This window comes from Pelophylax lessonae (assembly GCF_965119305.1).
Source record: "Pelophylax lessonae genome assembly, chromosome: 2".
Classification (NCBI taxonomy): Eukaryota; Metazoa; Chordata; class Amphibia; order Anura; family Ranidae; genus Pelophylax; species Pelophylax lessonae.
The window spans coordinates 19,247,606-19,273,686 of NC_138769.1; the positions used below are offsets into that span (position 1 = coordinate 19,247,606).

A 26,081-nucleotide genomic window follows, 5' to 3' on the forward strand; every position below is an offset into this window, starting at 1 on the left:
AAGTCACGCAGTGCCGAATCGCAAAATATGCCCTGGTCAGGAAGGGGGTAAAATCTTCCGGGGCTTAAGTGGTTAAATCAGGTGGTGATGAAGCAACATATCTCCTCCTCACCGCCTGTCAATCTGCAGAGATATGAAACAGAAGAGAAAAAAGAAGGAAGCAAAAAGAAAAAAAAAGAGACGGGGGAGTTAGGGGGGTCCAATGTCCCAATACCTCCATCCCAGAGACACATTGCTGTCCACTGTGACAAAAAAATCTATCTAAAACCAGCAAAAAAAAAAGGTTTTGTATCATGAGATGACCCGAAAGATGGGTGTTGGGTGTGTGATGGGCTCTGGTGATGGAAATCTGGCTTGGTATACAAGAGGGGGGGGGGGGCAGATCGCTCACCTAATTATGACAGCAGGAATTGCAGAAACCCTTGGCAGCCAATCAGAAGTCACTGTTACATTTCGGACTCCAATAATCTGAAAGCAGTTTTGTTGCTCTTTGGATGCACATTGCGCTTTGTCTTGCTGGAAAATGCATTTGTAGGGTTTGAATACTGGTAAGGGGACGCACTGGGATTTTATGGGATAGATTGACATAAAGTGGCACATATTTGTGACGTGGGAGGAAAATGATAAATGTTTTTGAAAAAGTGTTACAAATAAATATGTGAAAAGTGTGGCGAGTCAATGCTTTGTAGAACCATCTTTCCCTGCAATTACAGCTGCAAGTCTTTTTGGGGATGTCTCTACCAGCTTTGCACATCTAGAGAGGACATTTTTGGACATTCTTCTTTGTAAAATATCTCAAGCTCTGTCAGATTGGATGGAGAGTGTCTGTGATCAACAATTTTCAAGTCTTGCCACAGATTCTCAATTGGATTTAGGTCTGAAAGCTGACTGGGCCATTCTAACACATGAATATCCTTTGCTCTAAACCATTCCATTGTAGCTCTGGCTGTATATTTCGGGTCGTTGTCCTGCTGGAAGGTGAACTTCTGCCCCAGTCTCAAGTCTTTTGCAGACTCTAACAGGTTTTCTTCTAAGATTGCCCTGTATTTGGCTCCATCCATCTTCCCAACAACTCTGACCAGCTTCCCTGTCCCTGCTGCAGAAAAGCATCCCCACAACATGATGCTGCCACCACCATGTTTCACAGTGGGGATGGTGTTCAGTGCAGTGTTAGTTTTCCGCTACACATAACGTTTTGCTTTTAGGCCAAAAAGTTCAATCTTGGTCTCATCTGAGCAGAGCATCTTCTTCCACATGTTTTCTGTGTCCCCCACATGGCTTCTCACAAACTGCAAACGGGACTTCTTATGGCTTTCTTTCACCAATGGCTTTCTTCTTCTCACTCTTCCATAAAGGGCAGATTTGTGGAGTACACGACTAATAGTTGTACTGAGGACAGATTCTCCCACCTGAGCTGTGGATCTCTGCAGCTCCTTCAGACTTCCCATGGGCCTCTTGGCTGCTTCTCTGATGAATGCTCTCCTTGCCCGGCCGGTCAGTTTAGGTGGACGGCCATGTCTTGGTAGGGTTGCAGTTGTGCCGTACTCTTTCCATTTTCCCATGATAGATTGAACAGCGCTCCATGAGATAATTAAAAGCTTGGGATATTTTTTTATAACCTAATCCTGCTTTAAACTTCTCCACAACTTTATCCCTGACCTGTCTGGTGTGTTCCTTGGCCTTCATGATGCTGTTTGTTCACTAAGGTTCTCTAACAAACCTCTGAGGGCTTCACAGAACAGCTGTATTTATACTGAGATTAAATTTCACACAGGTGGACTCTATTTACTAATTAGGTGACTTCTGAAGGCAATTGGTTCCACTAGATTTTAGTTAGGGGGATCAGAGTAAAAGGGGGGTGAATAGAAATCCACGCCACACTTTTCACATATTTATTTGTTAAAAATGTTGAAAACCATTTATCCTTTTCCTTCTACTTCACAATTATGTGCCACTTTGTGTCGGTCTATCACATAAAATCCCAATAAAATACATTTATGTTTTTGGGTGTAACATGGCAAAATGAGGAAAATTTCAAGGGGTATGAATACTTTTTCAAGGCACTGTATAACTGATATTTTATTTCAGATTTGCTCAATAGACATTAATCAATTAAAAGTTAATTTTTTTTTTCCATAAAGACAATAGAACCCATAATAAAAATTATTTTGTGATATAATGATATAAAAGTGCAGCTGGCTCTGTATTGATCATTGCTCCGCTCTCTTCCTTTAGGTGGACGCTCTCCGGGTTTTTGTCCGTTCCGATTCCGATGATCTGGAGTTCCCCGTCCTCTTCGTGGTTCGCCAGCAGAAGGCGGTTCTGTCATGGCAGGTCCCGCTCGCCTTTAGAGGATAGTAAGTGTCTTCTCTTAGAGCAGGGGTGTCAAACTCAATTTAATCACGGGCCGCATCAGCATTATAATTGCCCTTAAAAGGGCCGGTTGTATCTGTAAGACTAGATGTCCACAGCATCCCCTACCCTTACATAAGATGTCAACAGACTCTTCACCATCAAAAGTTGAGTCCCCCACCCTCCATTACATAACAGTGAACCCCCCTTAACTTGTGCTGCTGCTGGGAAGAAGCTGGAGGCATTGCTGGAAAGCAGAAAGTACAGGATCTGGAGGAGAATCAAAAGAGGGGTGAAGCTCTCCTGCAGCTGCAGGAGAGGTGCAAGGGCCACATAAAATGGACTGGAGGGCCACATTCGGCCCGCGGGCCTTGTGTTTGACTCATGTGTCTTAGAGGAACGCTCCACATTAACATGAGCTTCCCATCCCAGAACATCTCACATGATGCAGCCCCCCCTACGCTCCCTGGTCCCACTGCAACTGCTTCCCCCACCCCCGGCTCCCTTTACTACCTGCAGTTTTCCCCTTCCCGCAGCTTCTTGTCACCCTGGAATCCTATTAATCTCCCCAAGCTTCCTGCCCACCTGCAACCTCCTCCCCCAGATCCCTGTTTCTTTTGCAGGCCTCCTCCCCCAGATCCCTATCCCCCTGCAGCCTCCTCTCCCAGATCCCTTTTTTTTCTGCGGTCTCATCACCAAGATCCCTGTCCCCCTGCAGCCTCCTCCCCCAGCTCCCTGTCCCCCCCTGCAGCCTCCTCCCCCAGCTCCCTGTCCCCCTGCAGCCTCCTCCCCCAGAACCCTGTCCCCCCAGAAGCCTCCTCCCCCAGATCCCTGTCCCCCTGCAGCCTCCTCCCCCAGGTCCCTGTCCCCCTCCCCCAGATCCCTGTTTTCTCTGCGGCCTCATCACCAAGATCCCTGTCCCTCCTGCATTCTCCTACCCAAGATCCCTGTTCCCCCTGAAGCCTCCTCCCCCAGATCCCTGTCCCCCTGCAGCCTCCTCCCCCAGGTCCCTGTCCCCCTCCCCCAGATCCCTGTTTTCTCTGCGGCCTCATCACCAAGATCCCTGTCCCTCCTGCATTCTCCTACCCAAGATCCCTGTTACCCCTGTAGCCTCCTCCCCCAGATCCCTGTCCCCCCTGTAGCCTCAGCCCACAGATCCCTGTCCCCTATGCAGCCTCCTACCCCAGATCCCTCTTCCCCCTGTAGCCTCCTCCCCCAGATCCCTGTCCCATATGCAGCCTCCTCCCCCAGATCTCTGTCCCCCCTGTAGCCCCAGCCCACAGATTCCTGTCCCATATGCAGCCTCCTCCCCCAGATCTCTGTCCCCCCTGTAGCCCCAGCCCACAGATCCCTGTCCCTTATGCAACCTCCTCCCCCAGATACCTGTCCCCCCTGTAGCCTTCTTCCCCAGATCCTTGTCTCCTCTGCAGTCTCCTCCCATAGATTCCTGTCCTCCATGCAGCCTCCTCCTCCCCCAGATTCTTGTCCCCCCTGTAGCCTCAGCCCCCAGCTCCCTGTTCCCCCTGTAGCCTCCTCCCCCAGCTCCCTGTTCCCCCTGTAGCCTCCTCCCCCAGCTCCCTGTCCCCCTGTAGCCTCCTCCCCCAGCTCCCTGTTCCCCCTGTAGCCTCCTCCCCCAGCTCCCTGTCCCCCTGTAGCCTCCTCCCCCAGCTCCCTGTCCCCCTGTAGCCTCCTCCCCCAGCTCCCTGTCCCCCTGTAGCCTCCTCCCCCAGATCCCTGTCCCCTATGCAGCCTTCTACCTCATATCCCTGTCCCCCTGTAGCCTCCTCCCCCAGCTCCCTGTCCCTGCATCAATGGTCTGTTCAACCCAACTTACTCTGGAACACTGAAAATGTTTCTTCGTCAGTAAACCCACCCATTACTATACAGGACCTCTAGGAAGGCACAGGAGTGGGCGGGATCAACACTTGGAATTTACATTTACATGAGAAGCTAGGATTTGCATATAACTTCAGCCGCCTTTATCTCTGAGCCTTATGTCATCACCCCCCCCCCCCCCATTATCTCTTGTACATGACATCCCCAGTTTCACTTGCATGTATCTGTGACATTTGCTCTCTTTCTTTCTAGTTATCAGATGACGTACACCTACCAGGACGTCAGCCGCACGCTGTGCCCCATTGACCCTGAGGGCCAGGGTCCGCCCTCCGAACAGCTGATGTACATTGACATTGCCTCTATGGCGCCCTCCAGTGTGCAGTATGAGCTCATCGTCACCCGGCTGCTCAACTTTGAGCTCCTGTAAGTAGCAGATTGCACTACAATCCGGTGCTAATCAGTGTGAATGGCCACCTTATAGAATGATACCGCTAGCCAATCAGATGAAAACTAAAGATTTGTTAAAGGCCAACTCCACTTAAAACTTTTTTGTATAGTTTTGTACATGGAGGGGGAGGGGCGGCAGGAGGAGGAGGTTATAATATATTTACATTTTTTTATTGCTCTCTGTGTCCTGTCCAGGTGACAACCGAACCCTCTCATTTCCTGTCCTGGTGTCTCAGTCCAGGAAGTAGATTGTGACCGTTGCATTCGTTACACAAATCACACCTGTGCAAGCTGAGCAAAATGTCACCGTATGTATTTAATAGATTAATTCCTGTATTATCAGCTTCTACTAATGGCCAAAAATTCATTAGAGGTTTCTAAAATACCTTAATAAGAAAATATAACAGATTTTGGCCACTGGATGGAGCTGATGATGCAGGCATTAATCTATTAGAAAACATACAGTGATATTTTGTTTAGAGGGAGTATATGTGGGAGGAATAATGCCTCATCGTTGGTGTCAGTAGGAGGAATAGTGTCCCATCATTGGTATCAGTGGGAGGAATAGTGTCCCATCATTGGTAATAGTGGGAGGAATAGTGCCCCATCATTGGTGTCAGTGGGAGGAATAGTGCCCCATCATTGGTGTCAGTGGGAGGAATAGTGCCCCATCATTGGTATCAGTAGGAGGAATAATGCCCCATCATTGGTGTCAGTGGGAGGAATAGTGCCCCATCATTGGTGTCAGTGGGAGGAATAGTGCCCCATCATTGGTGTCAGTGGGAGGAATAGTGCCCCATCATTGGTGTCAGTGGGAGGAATAGTGCCCCATCATTGGTGTCAGTGGGAGGAATAGTGCCCATCATTGGTATCAGTGGGAGGAATAGTGCATCATCATTGGTGTCAGTGGAAGGAATAGTGTCCCATCATTGGTATCAGTGGGAGGAATAGTGTCCCATCATTGGTGTCAATGAGAGGAATAGTGCCCCATCATTGGTGGTAGATGGTATCTAAAATACCTTAATAAGAAAATATAACAGATTTTGGCCACTGGATGGAGCTGATGATGCAGGCATTAATCTATTAGAAAACATACAGTGATATTTTGTTTAGAGGGAGTATATGTGGGAGGAATAATGCCTCATCGTTGGTGTCAGTAGGAGGAATAGTGTCCCATCATTGGTATCAGTGGGAGGAATAGTGTCCCATCATTGGTAATAGTGGGAGGAATAGTGCCCCATCATTGGTGTCAGTGGGAGGAATAGTGCCCCATCATTGGTGTCAGTGGGAGGAATAGTGCCCCATCATTGGTATCAGTAGGAGGAATAATGCCCCATCATTGGTGTCAGTGGGAGGAATAGTGCCCCATCATTGGTGTCAGTGGGAGGAATAGTGCCCCATCATTGGTGTCAGTGGGAGGAATAGTGCCCCATCATTGGTGTCAGTGGGAGGAATAGTGCCCATCATTGGTATCAGTGGGAGGAATAGTGCATCATAATTGGTGTCAGTGGAAGGAATAGTGTCCCATCATTGGTATCAGTGGGAGGAATAGTGTCCCATCATTGGTGTCAATGAGAGGAATAGTGCCCCATCATTGGTGGTAGATGGTATCTAAAATACCTTAATAAGAAAATATAACAGATTTTGGCCACTGGATGGAGCTGATGATGCAGGCATTAATCTATTAGAAAACATACAGTGATATTTTGTTTAGAGGGAGTATATGTGGGAGGAATAATGCCTCATCGTTGGTGTCAGTAGGAGGAATAGTGTCCCATCATTGGTATCAGTGGGAGGAATAGTGTCCCATCATTGGTAATAGTGGGAGGAATAGTGCCCCATCATTGGTGTCAGTGGGAGGAATAGTGCCCCATCATTGGTGTCAGTGGGAGGAATAGTGCCCCATCATTGGTGTCAGTGGGAGGAATAGTGCCCATCATTGGTATCAGTGGGAGGAATAGTGCATCATCATTGGTGTCAGTGGAAGGAATAGTGTCCCATCATTGGTATCAGTGGGAGGAATAGTGTCCCATCATTGGTGTCAGTGGGAGGAATAGTGCCCCATCATTGGTGTCAGTGGGAGGAATAGTGTCCCATCATTGGTGTCAGTGGGAGGAATAGTGCCCCATCATTGGTGTCAGTGGGAGGAATAGTGCCCCATCATTGGTGTCAGTGGGAGGAATAGTGTCCCATCATTGGTGTCAGTGGGGGAATAGTGCCTCATCATTGGTGTCAGTGGGAGGAATAGTGCCCCATCATTAGTGTCAGTGGGGGAATAGTGCCCCATCATTGGTGTCAGTGGGAGGAATAGTGCCCCATCATTGGTGGTAGATGGTAACCCTGGATGATGCCTGAACAAATATGGTGCTGTGAACGCAGAGAGTATTGTAATCCCTGTAAGCAGTTATGAATATCTGGAAGTGTTGCACTTATACTGTATATGAGGACAGGTCCCCTTGAATAGATGGTGCCATCATATTGCAGTGTGTATGGCCAGTTTGTGTTGTCTATCAGCTGATCACATCTCTCTTTCTTGGCTCTCTCGCAGGACTGGAGTTTCTATGAATTTCAGCGCCTCGCCGTCCCAGCCTCAGGTAAGATGGCCCTCGCTGTGTGCTGCCCTCTTATCAGATGTTTGCCTTCTGGGTGGATAAAATAAATGGTGGAGAGTGGCGGGCGGATTCCTTACATGTAAATAATGATTCAGGCAGAGCCGCCCAGGAAAAGCACGAATCGCAATAAAATATCGTCATTGGGAGAGCAAATAGAGATCTGTGGACGGCCGGGACCCATCGCAGTCTGTGGACGGATCTTTAACCCCTTCAGTCCCTCTGTGCTTTTCTCCCTGAACCCCATCAAGTCGCAGAGCAATTTTTTTTTTTAATTTCCATCTCTTCTGCGCATCAAATATTTTAGTGTTTATAATCCAAACATTTTATACATCATATTTGGATATATACAGCGCCTTGAAAAAGTATCCATACTGTAACTTTTAATTGATGTCAATCGAGCAAATCCGAAATAATATATCAGTTATACAGTGCCTTGAAAAAGTATTCATACCCCTTAAAATGTTCCACATTCTGTCATGTTACAACCATAAACGTAAATGTATTTTATTGGGGTTTTATGTGATAGACCGACACAAAGGAAGTGGTTGTACTATCCTGACTGGCCGTCATATGACGTCGAGCAGGATAGAATGAGGGGGGGGGGGGGGCGCGCAGATCGGCGATCGGTGGTGCGGTGTGTCTCTCTGACTCACCGCATCTCTGATCCCGGTAGAGAGCCTACTGATGTAGGCTCTTTACCATGTGACCAGCTGTGTCCAATCACAGCTGATCACATAGTAAATAGGAAGTGCTGTTGATCGGCTTTCCTCAGTTAGCGCCTGAGAGGCACGAGGGGAGGAGAGCCGATCGGCGGCTCTCCTGACAGGGGTGGGTCTGTGCTGGTAATCAGAGCATTGATTACCAGTGCAGACCCTTGGGGGGGGGGGGGTGCCACTAGAGCCACCAGGGATTGCCCACCCATGGCCACCAGGGATGCCCACCTATGGCCACCAGGGATGCCAATCAGGGCTCAGGGACCTTTTCAGTGCCCTCCTCATCAGAGCTGCCCATCATTGCCATCTATCAGTGCCGCCCACCAGTGCCCATCATTGCCATCTATCAGTGTCGCCCACCAGTGCCCATCATTGCCATCTATCAGTGCCACCCACCAGTGCCCATTATTGCTCCTCAGTGCCCATCAGTGCCAGCTATCAGTGCCCATCAGAGCTGCCTATCAGTGACCATCCATGCCCATTAGTGCCACCTATCAGTGCTCACCAGTGCCACCTATCAGTGCTCATCAGTGCTGCCTATCAGTGCCCATCAGTGCCGCCTATCAGTGCCCACCAATGCTGCATATCAGTGCTACATATTAGTGCCCATCAGTGCTGCCTATCAGTGCTGCATATTAGTGCCACCCCATCAGTGCCATCCCATCAGTGCCTCCTCATCAGTGCCTGTCAGTGCGGCCTCATCAGTGCAGGAAAAAACTTATTTATTTACAAAATGTTATAATATAAACAAAAAAAAAATTTTTTTTTCCAAACCTTCGGTCTTTTTTTTATTTGTGTAGCAAAAAAGAAAAAACCTTGCGATGACCAAATACCACCAAAAGAAAGCTCTATTTGTGGGGGAAAAAAAGACATATATTTGGTTTAGGTACAGTGTTGCATGACCGCGCAATTGTCATTCAAACTGCAACAGCGCTAAAAGCTAAATATTTGCCTGGGCAGGGAAGGGGGTGAAAGTGCCCGGTATTGAAGTGGTTAATGAAAAATGTGTATACTCACAAACAATTGCTATATAACAGCATATCCAATCCAAACATCAGGAACAATCTGTGTCTGTGCCCACTGTCCTTAATAGGTGATGGCTGACGCGTTTCGAGGCTCAGACCCCTTCTTCAGAGCCACGTTTCGAGGCTTAGCCCCCTTCTTCAGAGCCACGTTTCAAGGCTCAGCCCCCTTCTTCAGAGCCACGTTTCAAGGCTCAGCCCCCTTCTTCAGAGCCACGTTTCAAGGCTTAGCCCCCTTCTTCAGAGCCACGTTTCAAGGCTTAGCCCCCTTCTTCATCAGAGCCACGTTTTGAGGCTTAGCCCCCTTCTTCAGAGCCACGTTTCAAGGCTTAGCCCCCTCCTTCAGAGCCACGTTTCAAGGCTTAGCCCCCTTCTTCAGAGCCCAGTTTCAAGGCTTAGCCCCCTTCTTCAGAGCCACGTTTCAAGGCTTAGCCCCCTTCTTCAGAGCCACGTTTCAAGGCTTAGCCCCCTTCTTCAGAGCCAAGTTTCAAGGCTTAGCCCCCTTCTTCAGAGCCACGTTTCAAGGCTTAGCCCCCTTCTTCAGAGCCACGTTTCAAGGCTTAGCCCCCTTCTTCAGAGCCACGTTTCAAGGCTTAGCCCCCTTCTTCAGAGCCACGTTTCAAGGCTTAGCTCCCTTCTTCAGAGCCACGTTTCAAGGCTTAGCCCCCTTCATCAGAGCCACGTTTCAAGGCTTAGCCCCCTTCATCAGAGCCACGTTTTGAGGCTCAGCCTCCTTCTTCAGAGCCAGCAGGCCATGTCTAGACCACTCGTTTATACAGCAAATATCCCATGACTCCTAAGCGGGGCCTAAAACAACTCCTCCCCAGTCGGTGTGGTTCCAGGGATGTTAACTCTTGCAGTCCAAACCAACGCAACCAACTTCCAAGCCTTCCATAAGGAACAATAATATCATAAAATTTGAAGCAATCAAAAACACAAGTAATTAAAATCCTATAATCGCATACCCAGATTGGTCCAGGGGGGTGCTGCAAAGAAATGAAAGATGTGTATCATCTTGAGGTTATCCCCATATTCGTAGCCCGTATCGATGGTGTTGATCAGGGAGTAATCATAATTGTGAAGTGGAAGGAAAATGATAAATGGTTTTCAACATTTGTTACCAATAAATATCTAAAAAGTGTGGCGTGCATTTGTATTCACCCCCCTTTACTCTGATACCCCTAACTAAAATCTAGTGGAACCAATTGCCTTCAGAAGTCACCTAATTAGTAAATAGAATCCATCTGTATATAATTTAATCTCAGTATAAATACAGCTGTTCTGTGAAGTCCTCAGAGATTTGTTAGAGAACCTTAGGCCGGCCTTACATAATCAATTTTCTTGTACAATTTTCTGTTAGATTTACCAAAAACCATATAATATGAGGTCAAAACTAAACATCACTTTCAATTTTATCCAGTTAGGCTGGCCTTTGTACTACATAGTTGAAGGTGAATCCTAAAGCAAATTGTACAGAACATTGTATAATGTATGGCCAGCCTTGGTGAACAAAGAGCATCGTGAAGGCCAAGGAACACACCAGACAGGTCAGGGAGAAAGGTGTGGAGAAGTGTAAAGCAGGGCTAGGTTATAAGCTCTGAACATCTCATGGAGCACTGTTCAATCCATCATCGGAAAATGGAAAGAGTATGGCACAACTGCAACCCTACCAAGACATGGCCGTCCACCTAAACTGACCGACCGGGCCCCTACCAAGACATGGCTGTCCACCTAAACTGACCGACCGGGCCCCTACCAAGACATGGCCGTCCACCTATATTATTTTTGTATTATATTATATTATAATTGTTGTTATATTATTATTGTAATTATTATAGTTTTTATATTATTTTATATATTTTTTTATATTTTCTTGTTTAATTAGGAATAATTAGTAAAGATTTAAAAAAAAAAAAAATTTATTTTAAAAAAAAAATGTTTTCCTCAATAGAGCATTTGCATAGTTTGTGCACAGTGATAGAGGTGTCATAGACAGCCAATCACAGTCCTCACATGATTGGGAATCCCATCCTGACCCCTCCCAGGCAGACAGACAGTAATAGGAAAGCCTGGGCTCTGGGCAGGAAGGAGTTGAAAAGCCGGCCTGTTCACTTTTTTTTAGTAAAATTCCATTTTAACCACTTTGGCCTCCAGGTTAATTCTGTCGTTTCTCTCTTACGTGTAAAAAAAAAAAACCTGCATTTTTTTTTTTTGCTAAAAAATGACTTGGAACTCCCAAACATTACATTTTTTTTAAGCGGAGGCCCTAGAGAATAAAATGGTGGGTGTAATTTTTTATGTCGGACGGTATTTAAAATAACGTTTTTTTTTTAACTTTTATTAATTTTATTGCACACAAACAAAATATAATACCTAATTTTTTTTTGTAAAATATAAAAGATGATGCTACACCGAGTAAACAAATACCTAACATCACACTCTAAAATTGCATATGCCCATGGAATGGCGGCAAACTACAGTGATTGGAAATTCCCCATAGATGCCACTTTAATGCCTTTATAGGTAACAGTTTAGAGATTTACAGGAGATCTCATACTAGAATTATTGCTCTTACTCAGGGCCGCTGATAGGGGGGGCACCAGTCCTTCTGTAGGGGGCCGGGCACACAGGGGGGGCTTAACAGCATTGGGAATTGGTATGGTTGGGTGGAGGGGCAATTACAGAAGGAAGCCCTTTTGAAAGCTGGCAGGAGGAGGAGAAAACGGCTTTCAGCTGCTGCAGGGGAAGACACAGACACAGGGCATCATTGCTGTAATTGATTCCTGCCCCCCCCCCTTTCCCGTGTTCCCCTTTTTTTACTGGTATGCCCCCCGCAGTGCTGCAGGCTTCCCTGTCCTGTAAAGAAAAAATTGGAAAAAAAAATAATCATTAAACATTGTAATTAACCATTCAAAAAAATTGTAAAATAAAATTGTAAAAATTGTTAACATTTAAAAAAAAATATTATACATTTTTTTTTATCTGTAAGATAAAATCATTGTAAAAATTGTTAACATTTAAGAAAATAATTATACTTTTTTTTTTTCTTTATCTGTAAAATAATATAATTGTAAAAATTGTTAACATTTAAAAAAAAAAATATATACATATTTTTTCTTTAATTGTAAAATAAAATAATTGTAAAAATTGTTAACATTTAAAAAAAATATATACATTTTTTTTCTTTAATTGTAAAATAAAATAATTGTAAAAATTGTTAACATTTAAAAAAAAAATATATACATTTTTTTCTTTAATTGTAAAAAAAAAATAATTGTAAAAATTGTTAACATTTAAAAAAAAATAATATAATTTTTTTTCTTTAATTGTAAAATAAAATAATTGTAAAAATTGTTAACATTTAAAAAAAATAATTATACATTTTTTTTCCTTTATCTGTAAAATAAAATCATTGTAAAAATTGTTAACATTTAAAAAAAATAAATATACATTTTTTTTTCTTTAATTGTAAAATAAAATAATTGTAAAAATTGTTAACATTTAAAAAAAATAATAATACATTTTCTTTTTCTTTAATTGTAAAATAAAATAATTGTAAAAATTGTTAACATTTAAAAAAAATAATAATACATTTTCCTTTTCTTTAATTGTAAAATAAAATAATTGTAAAAATTGTTAACATTTAAAAAAAATAATAATACATTTTTTTTCTTTAATTGTAAAATAAAATAATTGTAAAAATTGTTAACATTTAAAAAAAATAATTATACGTTTTTTTTTCTTTAATTGTAAAATAAAATAATTGTAAAAATTGTTAACATTTAAAAAAAATAATTATACATTTTTTTTTTCTTTAAATGTAGAAAACAATCAAAAAAGGGCTAATTCACGCAGGTTCTCTTTTATGTTTGTGTCTGCTAATAATGATTTTAGTGTATTTTTATTGAAAATATTGTCTTGATATATTCGGTGGGGGCTGCCAAGGTAGGCTGTATGGGGCCCCGTGATTTCTAACAGCAGCCCTGTTCTTACTGTGACACTCAAGACAATACCTCATATGTGTGGTGCGAACACCGCTTACTTATGCGTGCAGGAGTAACATATGCGTTCGCATTGGTGTGTAAGCAGGGGGGGGGGGCACTTTACAATTTTTTTATTATATATATTATTATATTATTTTTATTATATTTATTATATTTTTATTTATTTTATACAAAAAATGTATACTGTTTTTAATTTATTTAATTATATATTATATTATATTTATTTATTTTTTTTGTATTAACTTTATTGTTATCACAAGCATACCTCCCAACCTTCTGAGATGGGAATGAGGGACACCTATAAGCAAAAATATGTAGGCATAGGACACACCTCGTTACAACCTCCTTAACCACTTAAGCCCCGGAGGATTTGGCTGCTAAAGGACCAGGGGTTTTTTTGCGATTTTTTACTGCGTGACTTTAACGGACAATTGCGCGGTCGTGCGACGCTGTACCTAAACGAATTTGACGTCCTTTTTTTCCCACAAACAGAGCTTTCTTTTGGTGGTATTTGATCACCTGTGCGATTTTTTGATCACGCGCTATAAACAAAAAAAGAGCGTAAATTTTGCAAAAATAACAATATTTTTCACATTTTTTTATATGAAATTCCCCAAAAAAAAAAGTAAAAATCAAAATTTTTTAACATTTTTCGGCCAATTTGTTTTATGCTACCTATGTTTGGTAAAAAAAATCGCAAAAAGCGTATTTTGATTGGTTTGCGCAAAAGTTATCGCGTTTACTAACAAAGAGAAAGATTTTTGTCATTTTTGGTGTTTTTTTTTTTAACGCGTAATGGCGGCGATCTGCGATTTTTTTTTCGGTACTGCGACATTGCGGCGGACAGATCGGACCCTTGACTGACATTTTTGACACTTTTGGGGTTACCAGTGACATTACTGCAGTAATCAGTGCTATACATATGCACTGTTACTGCAAAAATGACACTGGCAGGGAAGGGGTTAACTTTATTGGGAAGGGAGGGGTTAAGTGTGTCCTAGGGGCGTGCTTTCTACTGTGTAGGGACATTGCTATTGGTGTAAAAGCAAAGATCAACCGTTCTACATAGTAGAACGGTCAGATCTTTACTTTTACACAGGGAGAACTGACAGGCAGCTTGTTTACACAAGCTGCTCTGTCTTTCTCCCTTCACAGGAGCGATCGTAGTGTGGCCGGCGGACATCGAGTCCGCCGGTCACACGCACTGACTTGCCTGTGAACGAGCCGCGGCGGGCGCGCGCCTCGGCGGGCGCGCGCCCGCTCGCTATAGGCTCGCAAGTCAGTGACAGGCGAGTGACGTACCGATACGTCACTCTGCCTGGCCGGGGCTGACCGCCGCAGTATATAGTCGTGCGGCGGTCGGCAACCGGTTAAAGGAGAATTGTACAAAAAAAAAAAACAAATGATTGGTTAACCACTTGCAGACCGCGCCATGCAGATTTACTGCGGCAGGGCAGCTCTGCTGCGCATAATAATGTAGATCTACGTAATTATGTGCATGCGGTCTCAGCGGCGCACGCGCACCGTCTGTGATCAGACCGTGGGAGGAGCGGGCACGATCGCCGCCGGCCTCCCGCAATCTTCGGCAATACTGACAGGAGAGCCGCCTGGAATGTAAACCATGCAAGACGGCTCTACTGTCAGAGAGGCAGGGAAAGATCGTGTGATTCAGCTAAGCTATCTCACCAATCTCTCCCTGCCTCTGTCCAACCTATCCCCCCACACAGTTAGTAAGCACAATAGGGAACACCTCACCCCCAGTGTTAACCCCTTCCCTGCAAGTGTCATTTATACAGTAACAGTGCACATTATTTAGCACTGATCACTGTATTAATAATGTAATGCCGACCGTTCTTCTGTCTGAAATGATCACAGAGCGCCTGTGATCCTCTTATATAGGATCACAGGGTCTCTATGGTCATTTCACAAGTCCCTCCCCCCACAGTTAGAAAAACTCCCCTAGGCTCACACTTAACCCTTTGATCGCCCCTGGTGTTAACCCCTTCCCTGCCAGTGTCATTATTACAGTAACAGTGCATATTTTTAGCATTATTACTGTAGTAATGTCACTGGACCCCCCCAAAAGTGTCAAAAATGTCAGTTAAGGGTCCAATCTGTCCGCCGCAATGTCGCAGTACCGCTAAAAATTGCTGATCGCCGCTATTATTAGTAAAATAAATAAATAAAAATGACATAAATCTTTCCCCTAGTTTGTAGAAGCGATAACCAATCAAAATATGCTTGTTGGGATTTTCTTTTTTTTTTCTTTTTTACCAAAAATATGTAGCAGAATACAAATTGGCCTAAAAGGATGAAAAAATTTTATTTTTTAATTTTTATTTATTTATTTTTTTAGGGAATGTTAGGCTGGCCTTTTTTTTTTTTTTTTTTAGGGAATGTTAGGCTGGCCTTTTTTTTTTTTTTTTTTTTTTTTATGGAATGTTAGGCTGGCTTTTTTTTTTTTTTTTTTTTTTTTTTTTTAGGGAATGTTAGGCTGGCCATATACAATTTTCTTATTCAATTTTTCTTTAGATTTACCAAAACCATATAATATGAGGTCAAACCTAAACACTTTCAATTTTGTATGCAATCAGACAGGCCCTTGCACTACATAGTTGAAGGTAAATCTAAAGGAAATTGAATAAGAAAATTGTATCATGTATGGCCAGCTTTATATAGCAGAAAGTGAAAAATATTATTTTTTTTTTTTAAGTGAAAAATATTGTTTTTTTTGTTTTTTTTCAGAATTGTCGCTCTTTTTTTTTTTGTTTATAGCGCAAAAAAAAAAAAAATCGCACAGGTGATCAAATACCACCAAAAAAAAGCTCTATTTGTGGGGGAAAAAATAAATCAATTTTATTATCAGTTAAAGTAATGCAGTGCCGTATTGCAAAAAAAAAAATGGCCTGGTCATTAAGGGGAAAAATCCTTCCAGTCCAGAACTGGTTAAAATGCAAATCAATTTATAACTTTTTTAAATTGCGTTTTTCTGGATATTTTTGTTGTTATTCTGTCTCTCACCGGTAAAATAAACCGACCATAAAAATTATAGACTGATCATTTCTTTCTCAGTGGGCAAACGTAAAAAATCAGCAGGGGGTCAAATACTTTTTTCCCTCACTGTAACCAATTATGAAGCGGATGGGGGGGGGGCAAAAGGGGGATATAGGTTTCTACTTAGGTGACAGCTCTGATTCTACTGGGGCTGCTGACATCACATCCAAGATGGCGGCCACAGCGGCTTTTGTGTGTCTACGCAAGGGAGGATGTTACAGGTAAAAGTGACAGGGTCTCTTTAACACATCACGATAGAAGACATTATCCGGGTTTACCTACCTTGGGGCACGTCATCATTTTCTCTGTAAAGACTCTTCTACGTGTGGCCAATCAAGGAACGATTTCCAGTTCTTCCGGCCCCCGAGGTCAGGACCAGATGTGACCTTTAAAATTCTTGTAATCTGTCCTTTATTTTGCATTCGACCTGAATTCTCATCATCTGAGGCATGTTTTAATTGCTATTTAACACACCCCGGGGCAGATTTTTTTCTTCTTTTTTTTTTATTTTAGGCCGACAGGTCTTCACTTTCCCAAGTCAAATTTCTTGAATTTCTTGAATTTGTTGAACCAAGGTTGAAAATTTGCTTTGCAAATCTAGCCCCCATTATGTGCAAAGAAAAATGAAAGGGGTTGATTTATAGAAAGTTGGCATAACCATTCACCCAGTTAAAACGCGTGTACATTTGTTCTGTGTGAATAAAAAAAAAATTAAATAAATTAGAGAAAAAAAAAATAGGCTTTTTACCGTGCTGCTCTAATGTAATGTAAAATCATTGATTTTAAACAAAATATACCTCATTTGGCCACCAGATGGAGCTAAGTGTTATAGGGATTTCCGATAAGACTTGGCTCCATCTAGTGACCAAAATGTGGCATTTTCTGTTTAAAATTAAAGATTTTCTCCTTTATTTTTTCCCCCCATTCTTGCAGAGCGAATGTAGAAGCGCTTTCACTGGATGAATGGCTGTGCAAATTCAATTTTCTTGAATTTTTTGAATGAGTTGAGCCAAGGTTGAAAATCCACTGTGCAAATCGAAAAATTAAAGGGGTTGATTTATAGAAAGTTGGCATAGCCATTCACTGAGTAAAATGCGCGTACATTCATTCTGTGTGAATAAAAAATAAATAAATAAATAGGCTTTTTACCATGCTGCTCTAATGTAAAATCATTGATTTTAAACAGAAAATACCTAATTTGGCCACTAGATGGAGCTAAGTGTTATAGGAATTTCTGCTAAGACTTAGCTCCATCTAGTGACCAAATGTGGCATTTTCGGTTTAAAATCAATGATTTACATTCATTTTTTTCCCCCCATTTTCACAGAGCGAATGTAGAAGCGCTTTCATTAGATGAATGGCTGTGCATATTCAAATTTCTTGAATTTGTTGAACCAAGGTTGAAAATCCGCTTTGCAAATCTAACCTCATTATGTGCAAGGAAAATTAAAGGGGTTGATTTATAGAAAGTTGGCATAGCCATTCACTGAAGTAAAAGTGCGTGTACATTCGTTCTGTGCGAATACAAAAAAAATGAACTAATTTAAAAAAAAAAAAAAATAGGCTTTTTAACCGTGCTGCTCTAATGTAAAATCACTGATTTTAAACAGAAAATACCTAATTTGGCCACTAGATGGAGCTAAGTGTTACAGGGATTTTCGATAAGACTTGGCTCCATCTAGTGACCAAATGTGGCATTTTCTGTTTAAAATTAAAGATTTACTTTCATTTTTATCCCCCATTCTCGCAGAGCGAATGTAGGAGCACATTTATTTAGATGAAAATTTGTGCACATTCAGTTTTCTTGAATTTTTTGAATGAGTTGAGCCAAGGTTAAAAATCCACTTTGCAAATCTAACCCCATTATGTGCAAAGAAAAATTAAAGGGGTTGATTTATAGAAAGTTGGCATGAGCATTCACCCAGTAAAAATGCATGTACATTCGTTCTGTGCAAATAGTAATAATAATAAAAAAAAAAAAAATAGGCGTTTTACCGTGTTGATCTAATGTAAAATCATTGATTTTAAACAGAAAATACCTAATTTGGCCACTAGATGGAGCTAAGTGTTATAGGGATTTCTGAAAAGACTTAGCTCCATCTAGTGACCAAATGTGGCATTTTCTGTTTAAAATTAATAATTTACATTCATTTTTATCCCCCATTCTCACAGAGCGAATGTAGAAGCGCTTTTAATAGATGAAAATCTGTGTAAATTCAATTTACAGGCGGAAAATCCACTTTGCAAATCTAACCCCATTATGTGCAAGGAAAAATTAAAGGGGTTGATTTATAGAAAGTTGGCATAAGCATTCACCCAGTAAAAACGCATGTACATTTGTTCGGTGCGAATAATAAAAAAAAAAAAAAAAATCGGCTTTATACTATGCTGCTTCAATGTAAAATCATTGATATTAAAATGTGAAAGAAAAATTAAAGGGGTTGATTTATAGAAAGTTGGCATAGCCAATAGCTAAAAGTGCATGTACATTCGTTCTGTGCAAATAAAAAAAAAAAAAACGGCTTTATACTATGCTGCTTCAATGTAAAATCATTGATTTTAAACAGAAAATACCTAATTTGGCCACTAGATGGAGCTAAGTGTTATAGGATTTTCCGATAAGACTTGGCTCCATCTGGTGACCAAATGTAGCATTTTCTGTTTAAAATTAAAATATTTTCTCCTTTATTTTTTTCCCCCATTCTCACAGAGCGAATGTAGAAGCGCTTTCACTAGATGAATGGCTGTGCAAATTAAATTTTCTTGAATTTTTTTGAACCAAGGTTGAAAATCCACTTTGCAAATCTAGCCCCATTATGTGCAAAGAAAAATTAAAGGGGTTGATTTATAGAAAGATCGACATAATCGGTCGATCCCTAATATATACCTGGTAGCCCCATCTAGTGACCAAATGTGGCATTTTCTGTTTAAAATCAACCATTTACATTCACTTTTTTCCTTCTATCTCACAGAGCAAATATAGAAGCTCTTTCACTAGATAAAAAGCTGTGCAAATTCTTTATAAATCAACCCCTGAGGCCCAATTAACACCTGAGCATTTTGTAAGTCGAAGGTCGAAGTCCCAATCACTCAGGGAGAAAAAAATCTATTCTTTTCTGTAGAGCGGGTTCAAATCTCCACTCCAAGTTGCCTAAAGCTCAGAAAAGTTCTGGAGCTGCTTTGGTAGCTGAGTTCGAACAGATTGGTGCGTTTCTTTTTTTCACCATAGAAATGCATTAAAGCATGCGATTTGCGTGTTTTGATGTTTTTGGGGTGTTTTGTGTGGTTGTTAGTAGCTGGCACCAGTACTGTATTTTGGCCTAGGCCAACAAGGCCCAGGCCTAGGGCGGCACTTTGTAGGGGGGGGCAGCAAAAAAGCCGCCCCCCTCCACCTGAGACTCTTTTGGCCACTGGTTGCTAGAGCCGCCTCTCCCACCTCCTTTCTCTCACCTCTCTCACACCCCCTCTCTCTCACACCCCCTCTTTCAACCCCTCCTCTCTTACCCCCCTCTTTCTCTCCCCCCCCCTCTCTCTCTCTCTCATCCCCCCCTCTCTCTCCCTCCCTCACCCACCCCCTCTCTCTCTCTCCCACCCTCTCTTACCCCCCCCCCTCTCGTGAGATCTCAGGGGTTCATGCTGGGATTTGGAGTCCTTCAATTTTGGAGGGAGTTACATCCCTTAAAAAGGAAGGAGACGGGGAAATTTACATAGGAGTCGGAAGGGGGGGCGCCCAATTTTAGTCTTGCCTAGGTCAGCACAAAACCAAAATACACCATTGGCTGGCACCCCATACTCATTCACATGGAAGGGGGCCGCAAGGGGGCTTGCAGATTCCAATAAGATATCTCACCACACCCCCACAACCACCAGACCAGGGATGTGGGGAGGAGGCCCTTGTCCTCCTCAAACCTCCCATGTTGCCTTGTATAGTTCAAAAAGTGGGGGGTGCACGCTCGCTTCATGGCCTGCTGGGCTGAATGCTCAGCTAAGGGTCTGGTTGGGATTTTGGGGGGACCCCAATGCCCCCACTTGAAATAACATACTTGTACATCATTTTGTGGAAGCGGTTGCACCCCGGGGGTGATGTCTGCAGCTAGAGGTATCAACCCGGTATAGTTTTTTTAGAGCGGATGGTCATCTTTCATGTAATAACAACCGATGCAGCTGATCAGCCGCTCAGCCATTATCAAAAGCAGTGGGAGGAGATGTTCCCCCCCCCCCTGTCCCCGCCGCCTTTCGCTGCTCCACCCGAGTCTCCTGTCCAACCGGGAGACCCAAGCGACCAGCTGGCGAGTCTGCCGGCTGGCCGGAGGCCCGAACAAAGCTGGAATCGGTTTCGTCACAACGTCACTTCCGGTTTACTTTGCGCCGATTTTAAAAAAAATCCACAGTATTCAAAAACTCAGATCTTGGCATTTTTAATGCTTTGAAGTGCAGAGGAGGGGTTTGGGGTCTTTTAGCCCCCCCCCCCAGATCCCTCCATAAAGAGTACCTGTCACTGCCTATTACTGTCACATCCCCCCCCCCCCCCAATCCCTCCATAAAGTGTACCTGTCACTGCCTATTACTGTCACATCCCCCCCCCCCGATCCCTCCATAAAGTGTACCTGTCACTGCCTATTACTGTCACATCCCCCCCCCCCCCGATCCCTCCATAAAGTGTACCTGTCACTGCCTATTACTGTCACATCCCCCCCCATCTCTCCATAAAGAGTACCTGTCACTGCCTATTACCGTCTCATCCCCCCCCCCCGATCCCTCCATAAAGAGTACCTGTCACTGCCTATTACTGTCACATCCCCCCCCCGATCCCTCCATAAAGAGTACCTGTCACTGCCTATTACTGTCACATCCCCCCCCAGATCCCTCCATAAAGAGTACCTGTCACTGCCTATTACTGTCACATCCCCCCCCCGATCCCTCCATAAAGAGTACCTGTCACTGCCTATTACTGTCACATCCCCCCCCCCCGATCCCTCCATAAAGAGTACCTGTCACTGCCTATTACTGTCACATCCCCCCCCCGATCCCTCCATAAAGAGTACCTGTCACTGCCTATTACTGTCACATCCCCCCCCCCCCGATTCCCTCCATAAAGAGTACCTGTCACTGCCTATTACTGTCACATCCCCCAATCCATCCATAAAGAGTACCTGTCACTGCCTATTACTGTCACATCCCCCAATCCCTCCATAAAGAGTACCTGTCACTCCTATTACTGTCACATCCCCCCCCCCCCCCCAATCCCTCCATAAAGTGTACCTGTCACTGCCTATTACTGTCACATCCCCCCCCCCCGATCCCTCCATAAAGTGTACCTGTCACTGCCTATTACTGTCACATCCCCCCCCCCCGATCCCTCCATAAAGTGTACCTGTCACTGCCTATTACTGTCACATCCCCCCCCATCTCTCCATAAAGAGTACCTGTCACTGCCTATTACCGTCTCATCCCCCCCCCCCCGATCCCTCCATAAAGAGTACCTGTCACTGCCTATTACTGTCACATCCCCCCCCCGATCCCTCCATAAAGAGTACCTGTCACTGCCTATTACTGTCACATCCCCCCCCGATCCCTCCATAAAGAGTACCTGTCACTGCCTATTACTGTCACATCCCCCCCCATCTCTCCATAAAGAGTACCTGTCACTGCCTATTACCGTCTCATCCCCCCCCCCCGATCCCTCCATAAAGAGTACCTGTCACTGCCTATTACTGTCACATCCCCCCCCCGATCCCTCCATAAAGAGTACCTGTCACTGCCTATTACTGTCACATCCCCCCCCCGATCCCTCCATAAAGAGTACCTGTCACTGCCTATTACTGTCACATCCCCCCCCCGATCCCTCCATAAAGAGTACCTGTCACTGCCTATTACTGTCACATCCCCCCCCCCCGATCCCTCCATAAAGAGTACCTGTCACTGCCTATTACTGTCACATCCCCCCCCCGATCCCTCCATAAAGAGTACCTGTCACTGCCTATTACTGTCACATCCCCCCCCCCCGATTCCCTCCATAAAGAGTACCTGTCACTGCCTATTACTGTCACATCCCCCAATCCATCCATAAAGAGTACCTGTCACTGCCTATTACTGTCACATCCCCCAATCCCTCCATAAAGAGTACCTGTCACTCCTATTACTGTCACATCCCCCCCCCCCCCCCAATCCCTCCATAAAGTGTACCTGTCACTGCCTATTACTGTCACATCCCCCCCCCCCGATCCCTCCATAAAGTGTACCTGTCACTGCCTATTACTGTCACATCCCCCCCCCCCCGATCCCTCCATAAAGTGTACCTGTCACTGCCTATTACTGTCACATCCCCCCCCCATCTCTCCATAAAGAGTACCTGTCACTGCCTATTACCGTCTCATCCCCCCCCCCCCCGATCCCTCCATAAAGAGTACCTGTCACTGCCTATTACTGTCACATCCCCCCCCCGATCCCTCCATAAAGAGTACCTGTCACTGCCTATTACTGTCACATCCCCCCCCCGATCCCTCCATAAAGAGTACCTGTCACTGCCTATTACTGTCACATCCCCCCCCCCGATCCCTCCATAAAGAGTACCTGTCACTGCCTATTACTGTCACATCCCCCCCCCCGATCCCTCCATAAAGAGTACCTGTCACTGCCTATTACTGTCACATCCCCCCCCCGATCCCTCCATAAAGAGTACCTGTCACTGCCTATTACTGTCACATCCCCCCCCCCCCGATTCCCTCCATAAAGAGTACCTGTCACTGCCTATTACTGTCACATCCCCCAATCCATCCATAAAGAGTACCTGTCACTGCCTATTACTGTCACATCCCCCCAATCCCTCCATAAAGAGTACCTGTCACTCCTATTACTGTCACACCCCCCCCCCCCCCAATCCCTCCATAAAGAGTACCTGTCACTGCCTATTACTGTCACATCCCCCAATCCCTCCATAAAGAGTACCTGTCACTGCCTATTACTGTCACCCCCCCCCCCCAATCCCTCCATAAAGAGTACCTGTCACTGCCTATTACTGTCACATTCCCCCCCCCCCCCAATCGCTCCACGAAGAGAACCTGTCACTGCCTATTACTGTCACATCCCACCCCCCCAATCCCTCCATAAAGAGTACCTGTCACTGCCTATTACTGTCACATCCCCCAATCCCTCCATAAAGAGTACCTGTCACTGCCTATTACTGTCACATTCCCCCCCCCCCAATCCCTCCATAAAGAGTACCTGTCACTGCCTATTACTGTCACCCCCCCCCCCCCCAATCCCTCCATAAAGAGTACCTGTCACTGCCTATTACTGTCACATCCCCCAATCCCTCCATAAAGAGTACCTGTCACTGCCTATTACTGTCACCCCCCCCCCAATCCCTCCATAAAGAGTATCTGTCACTGCCTATTACTGTCACACCCCCCCCCCCAATCCCTCCATAAAGAATACCTGTCACTGCCTATTACTGTCACATCCCCCAATCCCTCCATAAAGAGTACCTGTCACTGCCTATTACTGTCACCCCCCCCCCCCAATCCCTCCATAAAGAGTATCTGTCACTGCCTATTACTGTCACACCCCCCCCCCCAATCCCTCCATAAAGAGTACCTGTCACTGCCTATTACTGTCACATCCCCCAATCCATCCATAAAGAGTACCTGTCACTGCCTATTACTGTCACATCCCCCAATCCCTCCATAAAGAGTACCTGTCACTGCCTATTACTGTCACATCCCCCCCCCCCCAATCCCTCCATAAAGAGTACCTGTCACTGCCTATTACTGTCACATTCCCCCCCCCCCCCCAATCCCTCCACGAAGAGTACCTGTCACTGCCTATTACTGTCACATCCCCCAATCCCTCCATAAAGAGTACCTGTCACTGCCTATTACTGTCACATCCCCCCCCCCCCCAATCCCTCCATAAAGAGTACCTGTCACTGCCTATTACTGTCACATTCCCCCCCCCCCCCAATCCCTCCACGAAGAGTACCTGTCACTGCCTATTACTGTCACATCCCCCAATCCCTCCATAAAGAGTACCTGTCACTGCCTATTACTGTCACATCCCCCAATCCCTCCATAAAGAGTACCTGTCACTGCCTATTACTGTCACATTCCCCCCCCCCCCCCTCAATCCCTCCATAAATAGTACCTGTCACTGCCTATTACTGTCACATTCCCCCCCCCCCAATCCCTCCATAAAGAGTACCTGTCACTGCCTATTACTGTCACATCCCCCAATCCCTCCATAAAGAGTACCTGTCACTGCCTATTACTGTCACATCCCCCCCCCCAATCCCTCCATAAAGAGTACCTGTCACTGCCTATTACTGTCACATCCCCCCCCCCGATCCCTCCATAAAGAGTACCTGTCACTGCCTATTACTGTCACATCCCCCCCCCGATCCCTCCATAAAGAGTACCTGTCACTGCCTATTACTGTCACATCCCCCCCCCGATCCCTCCATAAAGAGTACCTGTCACTGCCTATTACTGTCACATCCCCCCCCCCCCGATCCCTCCATAAAGAGTACCTGTCACTGCCTATTACTGTCACATCCCCCCCCCGATCCCTCCATAAAGAGTACCTGTCACTGCCTATTACTGTCACATCCCCCCCCCCCCCCGATTCCCTCCATAAAGAGTACCTGTCACTGCCTATTACTGTCACATCCCCCAATCCATCCATAAAGAGTACCTGTCACTGCCTATTACTGTCACCCCCCCAATCCCTCCATAAAGAGTACCTGTCACTGCCTATTACTGTCACCCCCCCCCCCCCAATCCCTCCATAAAGAGTATCTGTCACTGCCTATTACTGTCACATTCCCCCCCCCCCCCCAATCGCTCCACGAAGAGTACCTGTCACTGCCTATTACTGTCACATCCCACCCCCCCAATCCCTCCATAAAGAGTACCTGTCACTGCCTATTACTGTCACATCCCCCAATCCCTCCATAAAGAGTACCTGTCACTGCCTATTACTGTCACATTCCCCCCCCCCCCCAATCCCTCCATAAAGAGTACCTGTCACTGCCTATTACTGTCACCCCCCCCCCCAATCCCTCCATAAAGAGTACCTGTCACTGCCTATTACTGTCACATCCCCCCCCCCCGATCCCTCCATAAAGAGTACCTGTCACTGCCTATTACTGTCACATCCCCCCCCCAATCCCTCCATAAAGAGTACCTGTCACTGCCTATTACTGTCACATCCCCCAATCCATCCATAAAGAGTACCTGTCACTGCCTATTACTGTCACATTCCCCCCCCCCAATCCCTCCATAAAGAGTACCTGTCACTGCCTATTACTGTCACATTCCCCCCCCCCCCAATCCCTCCATAAAGAGTACCTGTCACTGCCTATTACTGTCACCCCCCCCCCAATCCCTCCATAAAGAGTACCTGTCACTGCCTATTACTGTCACATCCCCCCCCCCCCAATCCCTCCATGAAGAGTACCTGTCACTGCCTATTACTGTCACATCCCCCCCCCAATCCCTCCATAAAGAGTACCTGTCACTGCCTATTACTGTCACATCCCCCAATCCCTCCATAAAGAGTACCTGTCACTGCCTATTACTGTCACACCCCCCCCCCCCCAATCCCTCCATAAAGAGTACCTGTCACTGCCTATTACTGTCACATCCCCCAATCCCTCCATAAAGAGTACCTGTCACTGCCTATTACTGTCACCCCCCCCCCAATCCCTCCATAAAGAGTACCTGTCACTGCCTATTACTGTCACATCCCCCAATCCATCCATAAAGAGTACCTGTCACTGCCTATTACTGTCACATCCCCCAATCCCTCCATAAAGAGTACCTGTCACTGCCTATTACTGTCACATCCCCCCCCCCCAATCCCTCCATAAAGAGTACCTGTCACTGCCTATTACTGTCACATTCCCCCCCCCCAATCCCTCCACGAAGAGTACCTGTCACTGCCTATTACTGTCACATTCCCCCCCCCCCTCAATCCCTCCATAAATAGTACCTGTCACTGCCTATTACTGTCACATTCCCCCCCCCCAATCCCTCCATAAAGAGT

The 26,081-nt window shown here is 44.9% G+C and overlaps 1 protein-coding gene across 2 annotated transcripts in view; it reads left to right on the forward strand.

The window, feature by feature from the left end:
* SIDT1 (SID1 transmembrane family member 1) overlaps positions 1–26,081 on the forward strand; it is a 174,664-nt gene that overhangs the window by 83,339 nt on the left and 65,244 nt on the right. For both annotated transcript variants that reach the window (XM_082247262.1, XM_082247263.1), the window contains exons 3-5: positions 2,236–2,357; positions 4,441–4,611; positions 7,184–7,229. In XM_082247262.1, coding sequence (XP_082103388.1) covers positions 2,236–2,357; positions 4,441–4,611; positions 7,184–7,229 — 339 coding nt within the window. The remainder of the gene's footprint in view (positions 1–2,235; positions 2,358–4,440; positions 4,612–7,183; positions 7,230–26,081) is intronic.